Source organism: Puma concolor, chromosome E2 (assembly GCF_028749965.1).
Source record: "Puma concolor isolate L17-30 chromosome E2, mPumCon1.1.hap2, whole genome shotgun sequence".
In the NCBI taxonomy this organism is placed as follows: Eukaryota; Metazoa; Chordata; class Mammalia; order Carnivora; family Felidae; genus Puma; species Puma concolor.
This window is the reverse complement of record NC_141681.1, coordinates 51,856,567-51,865,558: the sequence shown is the minus strand read 5'-3', so window position 1 is coordinate 51,865,558 and position 8,992 is coordinate 51,856,567. Positions and strand designations below refer to the sequence as shown.

At 57.9% G+C, this 8,992-nt stretch overlaps 1 protein-coding gene and 1 long non-coding RNA gene across 6 annotated transcripts in view; one reads left to right on the top strand and one right to left on the bottom strand.

The window, feature by feature from the left end:
- The window catches only part of EML2 (EMAP like 2), a 26,246-nt gene continuing 17,254 nt past the window's right edge, over positions 1–8,992 (top strand). The window contains exons 1-6 of one of the 5 annotated variants that reach the window (XR_015244954.1): positions 1–283; positions 2,828–3,046; positions 3,138–3,261; positions 3,454–3,558; positions 5,442–5,470; positions 5,883–6,012. Coding sequence is in view for 4 of the 5 variants with exons in the window: in XM_086690126.1 (XP_086546252.1) it covers positions 112–283; positions 2,828–3,046; positions 3,138–3,261; positions 3,454–3,558; positions 5,442–5,470; positions 5,883–6,012 (779 nt within the window). In the remaining variant the exon portion in view is untranslated. Of the gene's footprint in view, positions 284–1,894; positions 1,920–2,827; positions 3,047–3,137; positions 3,262–3,453; positions 3,559–4,821; positions 5,016–5,441; positions 5,471–5,882; positions 6,013–8,992 lie in introns of those variants that run through there. The other 4 variants (XM_086690126.1, XM_086690127.1, XM_086690128.1 and 1 more) reach the window with 4 other exon arrangements.
- LOC147573670 (uncharacterized) overlaps positions 6,811–8,992 on the bottom strand; it is a 3,545-nt gene continuing 1,363 nt past the window's right edge. The window contains exon 2 of the long non-coding RNA XR_015244955.1: positions 6,811–7,175. This is a non-coding gene — a long non-coding RNA (uncharacterized LOC147573670). The remainder of the gene's footprint in view (positions 7,176–8,992) is intronic.

The window sequence follows — 8,992 nt, the reverse complement described above, 5'->3', positions numbered from 1 at the left end:
GGGGGGGGCCTGGCAGGGGGTGTCCCGACCCCCCTTTCTTGGCATCCTGGGGGATGACCCCGGTGCCAGGCCCGGCGCCGGCCGCCTGATGCCGGGCGGGCCGAGCCGGGGATGCTGGAACGAAGGGCGTTGCTATGGCAACGGGAGGCAGGGCCTGGAGGGGGGGACCGGGCCCAGGCTGGGGCCGGGGGGGCCGGCGGTGGCTGTGGCGGGGCGATGGCGGAGCGCGGCCCGGCCTTCTGCGGCCTCTACGACACGTCCTCGCTGCTTCAATACTGCAACGGTGAGACCCCTCCTCAGTTCCGACCCTGGCTCCGCCCAGGGCTGGACCCATTTCCTCCTGCCCCAACCTCCTCCTTCCAAGTCCCCATCCTGGCCCTTTGCTGAAGATCTTCCTCTCTCCCCCCAGGTGGACCCTGACCCCAGAGCAAGGTTCCTGATCCCCAAAACCCTGATCCCAGTCCCCCACCCGCTTCGACCCTCCCCTTCTCCCGAGGTGGCTGGATGGAGAGAAGGGGGCAGAACCTTCAGGAGCCTGGGGTCGAAGGGGGTAGGCCTGAAGGTCTGGAACTCTACCCTATCCCCTCTCAATCCTCTGGGACCCTCCCCCTTCTCTCTGGCAGAGGGACTGACAGATTAGGGGGAGGTGGGATTTGGTGTTGGCTTGTGGGCAGTGTGTGGGACCAGGCAGGATAACCAGAGGATTCAGCCTCCACTCTACCTGCAAATCCTCAGCCCCCACCACTCCCACTCACTGGGACTCACCCCTCCTTCCTAGACACCCCTTCCTCCTTCCAGAAAGGCCACTGTGTCAGGCCCAGATGAGGGGGAGCAGGAGGCAGAGGGGAGGGGAGAAGGGGAGGAGTGGGAAACCAGAGCTGGTCTCTGGGCAAAAGGGCTGGGGGAGTGCTCAGAAAGGAGTAGAGGACTTGAGTTTGGGGTGGAGGGACGGGGCGAGGCCTCAAGACTGGACCTAGGTGAATGCTATCCATTTCTCTCAGCGCCCCCCCCCCCCAGAGGAGACTCTTCCAGTTTGTGGGCTCACTCCCCCGGTCACACTGGAGTTGGCAGAGGACCTGAATGTTTGTTTTGTCCTCCTCTGCCCCTCTAAGAGGCAGGATGCCTCAGCCTGGCTGTTCTGCTGCCGGAAGGCTGTGTGTCATGAACAAATAACTTCCTCTCTCTGGGCCTCAATCCCCTTTCTCCTCCCCTCCTCCTAAAACGGGTGGGATCCCACCATTACTAGAGTTGCCTGGAACAGTAGGTCCCATAAGAATAGTTCATTGTATTCTGGCTTTAGTGAGCCTCTACCATGAGCCAGTGATCTGCTAAGTGCTTTGCCTGTCACACGCAAGCTCACTATAACGTTATAATTTGTCTCTCTCTCTCTTTGGGGGAGGTGGGGGTGGGTAGAATCTGTAAAGGTGGGTAGGAGGGGGCCTGGCACAACTAGGTGATTGGGCCCTCCCGCCCCTCATTTATTGACCGTGTGACCTTTAGCGAGTCTCCGCGCGCCTCCCCAACCTCCGTTCTCAGTTTCCTCCGGTGGAAAACGGGATACCGGCAGGACCCCGAGATTCCCTCTTCTTACGAGTTCTCAGTCCTGACAGCTCCCTTCCTCCGACTTCGGGAGGCCCCCACCTTCCTCTGCAGGTCCGGGCACCGGACCATAGTGGCGCTGGGTGGGGGGCAGGGCGGGCGAGGCCGGGCTGGCGATTGGGCCGCTAGGGGGTGGGGGGGGGGGGAGGGAGGGGAGGGACCGACGGCTGCACTGCGGAGCCCGGCGGGCGGGCGGGGCGGCCTTCCGACTCGGGATGGCAGGTGCGACCTCCACGCCCCGTCCCTGTTAATGACACCGCCTTTACTTCCACCCGGCTGGGAGCCAGGCCTCCCTCAGTTGTGGCCAGCAATGAGTCTGGGTAGGAGTGGTCTGGGAGGGAGAGGGGAAAGGGATGCCTCAGTCATCCGCTCTTCCCACTTCGGGGAAATGGGCTAGGTGTGTGTTTGGGGGGTGATGGAGGAGTTATTTGCCCGTACCATGGGCTGGAGAAGAGAGGGAGAGCCTACTCTGGGGCGTGGGGTACAGAAGCGAAATTAAAAAAAAAAAAAAAAAAAGAGGAACAGGAGAGAGGGTCCGGCTAGAGTTTGGCAGCCGGATCCCCGCCCGCATCTCCCAGTGGGTCTCCCGGGTCTGAGATGCGCTGCCTGCAACCCCCAAGTCTACCGCCAGGGGCCGCAGAAACTCTGTCCTTGCAAGTGACTCTCTGGGGTCGAACCCCACCGTGAGGAGACAAGGGGAAGGGGAGGGACCAGGCATCACCTTTTAGCTGGGGAAGTCTTAAGAAACAGAAAGGGAACTTTAGTCCCAGGGATAAAATATGGATATTCGTCAGAGAGTATCGGGGATCAATTCTAGAACGTTGGTGTCACCAGGAATTAGTTGGTGTCGTTTAAAAAAAATACTGATATCACTCATAGATATTTAGCATCTTAGTCATAGAATCTTCAAACCAGAGCTGAGAGGCTCCTGACTCGGAGCATCTTAGAAAATAGGAGAGTAAGGGACTTCCCTAAGGTCACATCTCCAGGGCGGGCAGAGGAGTGTGGGGGCAAAGGACTGAGAGCGTTGGGGATTTCCTTCCCCCTCGTAACCCTCTTCCTGGCCCATCTCTGAGCGTCCCGGCCGCAGGTTGAGGGAGAGGAAGGGGGAGTGGCTGGCCTCGCCTTAACTCGGGAAGGGGGGAGAGGGGTGGGGGTGGGGGGCGGACCCCTCCGGCCCTGGAGCTCCGGAGTGGTCTCCACAGCCAGCGCTAACCCTTCCTTCCAGATGACAATCTGTCGGGCACGAGCGGCATGGAGGTGGACGACCGCGTGTCGGCGCTGGAGCAGCGGCTGCAGCTGCAGGAAGACGAGCTGGCGGTCCTAAAGGCGGCGCTGGCTGACGCGCTGCGTCGCCTGAGGGCGTGCGAAGAGCAGGGCGCTGCGCTGCGCGCGAGGGGCACCCCCAAGGGCCGGGCGCCTCCACGCTTAGGCACCACGGCCTCAGGTATCTTTGCTAGACTGGAGGGATGAGACGGGGAGACGTCGGGACCCGGACCTCGCACTCACTACTTCTGTCCCGGAACCCCGTCCTCCAGTGTGTCAGCTCTTGAAAGGCCTTCCCACCAGGACCCCCCTCAATGGCGCGGGACCCCCGAGGCGCGTGGGCGGCTATGCCACCTCTCCATCCTCCCCCAAGAAGGAGGCGACCTCTGGGCGCAGGTAAGGCACGGAAGCCTGGATCTCTAGCCTCCTCCAAGACCATATGGGAGACAGAGGCTGTTTATACGGCGAGGGATGGGCTCGTGGGCCCGAACTCCAGCAATGGCAAGTGCCAGGAGGTTCTCGCCCTCCTCTTACACTGGCCTGCTAACCTCACAGGCTCCGCCCTAACAATGCGCTCTCTCTTCGTAGTGCCCGCCGCTACTTGTCACCAGAGCGCCTGGCTTCGGTGCGCCGCGAGGACCCCCGCAGCCGCACCACATCTTCTAGCAGCAATTGCAGCGCCAAAAAGGAAGGGTAGGTGTCTGGGGTGGGGGTCCTGTCACAGAGGGTGAGGCCAGGACGCCAGTTTGGTTTGGAAGAGGGGATGCGGAACTTCGGGTGATGCCCCAGGCCACGAGGTGGTACCGTAGAGCGAGGTCATCTAGTTCAGAATGCGGGGACAGTGCCGAGGCTTGGAGGGACCAGTCTTAAGAGAGCGCGGGCGAAGAGGAAGGCCCGCAAGGGCTCTGCCAGCATTGGGGGGTGTGGCCAAGCCTTAAGGGGCTGGACTAGAACTTCGGGGAAGTGAATGGTTAGGGTCTTTTGGGTGGAGCCAGAGTGGAAATTGAGGGAGGAGCCAGGCATGTGGGCGTGGCCATTAAGTAAAAGAGTCCCTGTTGTGTCTCAGGGGTGGGGCCAGGGCAGAAGCTTCAAGGGAATTTCTGCAGGGAATAGGGGAATTGGGGGGGGGGGGCATGCTTGGAATTGGAGGGCATGACCAGAGTGTTAGCTTGGGTAGAATCAGAACCTGGGGTGGGGGTCACTGGGCTCGATACCGGCTGGTGGCTTGTCAGAGACGGGGCGGGGCGACAGGGGGCGTGGTCAAATACCAGGAGGCGGGGCCAACCTAGAGGCCTTGAGCAGTCTCAACTCAGGGACTGGATTTCTGTAAAGTGGTCGTAGTCAGAATGCCTGGCGGGACCCGAGGCGCGGAGAGGGTCGGGGAGGGGCAGTCAATTATCAGGAGAGGTGTCAACTCTGGGGACGGATCGGAAGGGGGAGGTGGGTGTGGTCAGAATGTGGGGCGTGGTCAATTCTCTGGAGGCTGGACCACCCTGAAGCCCAGGGCAGAGTAAAAACCTAAGGATAGAGTCTAGATGCAGTGGGCTTGGGGGCTAAACTAAGGCAGGAACTGGGTCAAAAACCACACATTTCAACCCCACTCAAATAATAGCAAACACGTCCATGACGCTATGTACTAGGCACTACTCCAGGCACTTGACATGAATTAACCAATATAATCCTCGCAATCACCCCGCGAGGTGGGTACTCTTATTACCCCCATTTTTAAAAGGAGGAAACCGAGGCAGAGGTCGGGCAATTTGTCCACACTGCTTAGCAAGTGGCAGGGCTGGGGTTTGATCTCAGGCAGACACGCCCCCTAGTCCTGTTCTCAAACAACACTCTCCCCCACCCCCACCCCCCCCCAAAAGAGCCTGGTATCAGGACCCCACGGCCCGGGATCTGAGACCCAGAATGACCGGCCGGCTCCCGGGGTCGGCCGCGGAGGGCGGGGCAGGGCGCGGCGGCGCGGGCGCCTCCCAGGGCCGGAAGCGGCGGAGCCCGTCCCGGCTCCACCCCCGGCCCCGAAGCTCCGCCAGCCGCCGCCATGAGTAGCTTTGGAGCTGGGTGAGACCCTCTTGCAGACCCCCTCCTCCCTGCACTCCCGGGGCCTGGATCCGGGGCTCCCCCCACCCTCGCCAGGGACCCAGGTCCGCGACTATCACCCCTTTCCGCCGGCGAAGGGAATGTGGAGACACGCCCCTTCCCTTAAACCTTCTCGGCTTCCCTTGCTGCTTGAAGTTTGGGGCACCGTGGGACTGGGGGTGGGGAGCTCTGGGAGAGCGGTGTTGATTAAGAGGGAGGGGTCCCTGGTGACTCCCGTCTTCCAGGATCGCGTCCCTGCCACTTCGTGCTGTGTGATCTTTGGCGATCACTGCCTCTCTGGGCCTGTGTCTTAGGCTCTGCAAGATCAACCGAGCAAAGCACACGGCCTGCAGAGAGGCAGCGCTCCGCTTCTTACTCGGCCCCCATTATTCCTCAGAGACCTCCGGGCAGCGGTGGGGTAGGGGAGTGGTTTCTCCCCTTTTCAGACCCGTCTGCTAATTAGGGCGCTTTTTCTTCCCCTTTCCTGACAGCAAAACCAAAGAAGTTATCTTCAGCATGGGTGAGTGGGGAGAGGGGGAGGAGCTTGGTTGGGGATTGCTGGAGGTCAGGAGACGTGGCTATTTGAGCCTTTGCCTCTCTGGCCTCAGTTTCCCCATGCGTTAAAAAAAATTTTTTTTATATCTTTATTTTTGAGAGAGAGAGCACAAGCGGGGGGATAGGCAGAGAGAGAAGGAGACATAGAATCTGAAGCAGGCAACAGGCTCTGAGCTGTCAGCACAGCGCCTGCCTCTGGGTTCGAACTCGTGAACCAGGAGATCATGACCTGAGCTGAAGTCCGACGCTTAACGGACTGAGCCACCCTGGTGCCCCTCCATGCATTTTTGATGTTGTTGTTGAGTGAAGCCTGAAGGGGAGAGGGAATTGGGGTGTGGGCTGGTGGCGGCGCCTGACCTCTGGGGGTGTCCTGGCAGAGGAGGGCTCCGTGAAAATGTTCCTGAGGGGGCGCCCTGTGCCAATGCTGATTCCCACCGAGCTGGCGCCCACCTACAGCCTCGACGCGCGCTCTGAGCTGCCTTCCAGCCGGCTCAAGCTGGACTGGGTGTATCCTTTTGCTGTAATCCCTTCCTCCCTGCCCGTCATCCCCCAGTCTGGAAGAGACCAACACCCTTCTGGTAGGGGACTTCAGCGGGAGAGAGGGTCTTTGCACTGAATCACACTCGCAGGCCCCTGTGGCCTGAGGGGTCAGGATGACCCTGGGGTCAGGACAGTGCCGAGGAAAGCAGGTTAGTTGAAATGACCTTTTTACGATGCACTAAAATAGCAGATGTTTGCTGAGTGCCTTCCATATGTCAGATTCTCCTCTACAGTCCCGCCCTGGTCACTTGGGGCTCACCTTCTAAAGGAGAAGAGAGAGATGATAACAGAAGCCTGTGATTAAATAAACACGGTGATTCCAGCTAAGTAATAAATGCTGGGAACACAGGAACCTAAAGTCATGTGGGAAGAGTCACTGTGTTTCTCTGAGGAGGGGGCATTTGAGCTGTGAGTTGAACAGTTGGGAGCCAGCATAGGAAGAGCTAGAAGGAGAATGTTCCAGACAGAGGGCATGGCAGGTATGAGGGCTCTGTGGCCGGAGCGACTTAGGTGTATCTGAGAAACAGAAGAAGTTGGAAATGGTTAGGGGCCCCGTCTTTGGAGCCTGGCAGACCTGGCTGGTCTGTGTGATCCTGGACAAATCACCTCGCCTCTCTGTGCCTCAGCCGCGTCCTCTGAAGAATGGGTTTCAGGATTTCAGATTCATAGTGCCGGGAAAGGAGGTATAAAGGTGCTGAGCTCATGACGTGTGCCCCATAAACAGGAACTGATCAAAGAATAACTGCTCATTATTGAGGACTTAGATGCCAGGCACCATTCTAAATGGTTTTATGTGTAAATACGGTGAATGATAACAATCCTCCTCTTTTGTAGCATTGAGAGTGTATTTGTACAACCTGTGGCCTCCTAGAGCCCTCTGACGCCTGCAGCTTGGCAATTGCTGCCTTCACTGTCTGGATGACAAAGCTGAGTCCAAAGGAAAGGACTGAGCCTTGTCCTCGGGAGTCAGACCAGTTCTGGGGCAAGAACTCTTGCCTCCGTGGCCCACGCTTTTTCCAGATCAGCAGCCTAGGGACCCAGGCCCCGTCCTCTTCTTTCAGCCTTGATTTCCGCTCTAGTGGAGGCAGGGATGTTGGAGCCCAGAGTCTTTTCGAGAGAGCCGGAAACATCTATGAGAATCAAAGCACACTAAGCTGTTGTGCCAAGCTGGGTCCGCTGAGACTGCAAAACTCAGTGTGGGCCTCGGATGCCCCATCTCTGAAATGACTGCAGGGCGGGACAATTTCTGTGGGGTCGAGACCCATATGGCAGCATTCATTCAGATATTTTCTGAACATCTAGGGCCACGAGCTGGGCACCCAGGGGTCATCATGACAGCCTGCCTTCCTAGGGCCCCTAGTCGAGTGTGGGGACAGACTCTTTGATAGTGATAACCCACAGTGAGCAGGGCTGGGATGGGGGAACCCAGAAGGGCAACTGCCCCAGCCCTGGGGGTCACGGAGGGCTTCCCAGAGGAGGAGTTATAGGAGTGAATGAAACAGCCCAGTCTTGGCCACCTGGGAGCACACAGCCTCATTGGGAAATAGTGACAGTTAACAAATTAACCAGGTAATTATTATTTTTTTTTTTAATTTTTTTTTTAACGTTTATTTATTTTTGAGACAGAGAGAGACAGAGCATGAATGGGGGAGGGTCAGAGAGAGGGAGACACAGAATCTGAAACAGGCTCCAGGCTCTGAGCGGTCAGCACAGAGCCCGACGCGGGGCTTGAACTCACAGAGTGTGAGATCGTGACCTGAGCCGAAGTCGGCCGCTTAACCGACTGAGCCACCCAGGCGCCCCAAACCAGGTAATTATTAAGTGACATGAGGCCGGTGGAGGAGGTGAGCATGAGGGCCGCTCTGAGGAGGTGACCAGGTAGAATGTACTAGGCAGAGGGAAAGGCTAGTGCCAAGGCCTGGACTAAAGATCTTGGCATTTTGAGGAACTCCAAGATCAGCACAGGAGGGCAGAAGCCCTACTGGGGCCAGGAAGAGGCCAGGCAGGCCAGTGGGAGGAGCCACAGAAAGTTCTGAACAGGGGAGGGGTCAGCCATTCCTTCATCAGATACTGAATCCCTATGTCTGTTCAGTCCCAGGCACTGGACTCCAGGGATAGAGCAGTGAACAAAATGGACAAAGATCCCTGCCCTCCCGGAGCAGATACTCTAGTTGGGGAGACAGTTAAGCTGTGTTATACCAAGTTAAACCGTGTGGGGTTCTAATGAGTGTATGACAGAAATATGAGCGGGGGGGGGGGGGGCAGTGAGAGTGCATGAGTTTGCAGTTTTAAGTAGAATGGGCAGGGAAGGCCTCTCTGAGATGCTGACAGTTGAGCAGGGACCTGAAGGAGGCAAGGGAGCCATGGAGAATTGAGGGGGAGGAGTACTCAGGTGAGGGGGAACAGCAGGTGCAAAGGCCCTGAGGTGAGGACAGAGAGCAGGGGGCCAGTGGGAGTGGAGCCTGACTGAGGACTGAGGAATCCGGCCCAGGTCAGGCTAGACCTCGTGCCCGGGCTTTCATAAGGATTTTGACTTTTGCTCTGAGATGGAACTCATGGGGAGGTTCTGAGCAGATGTGAGCTAACTTAGTGTTAACAGGACCCTTCTGGAGGGAAGTGGGGTTGTATTAGCGTTCTGTGACCGCTGTAACAAATCACCACAAACTCTGTGGCTTAAAACAGAACGATTTTCTCTCCCAGCCCAAAGTCAAGGTTCCAGCAGGCCCACCGCCCTCCCTCCAGAGGCTCTGGCAGAGAATTTGATCTATGTCTCCTAGCATTTGATGGCTGATGGCTGTCCTTGGGGTTCTTTGGCTTATAGCCACACCACATCACTCCAATCAACCTCTGATTTTCATGTGGGTCCTACCTACACCCCTTCGACGTTCAGTGTCTTTTCCTCTCTGTCTCTTATAAGGGTACTCGACATTGGGTTTAGGCCCCACCC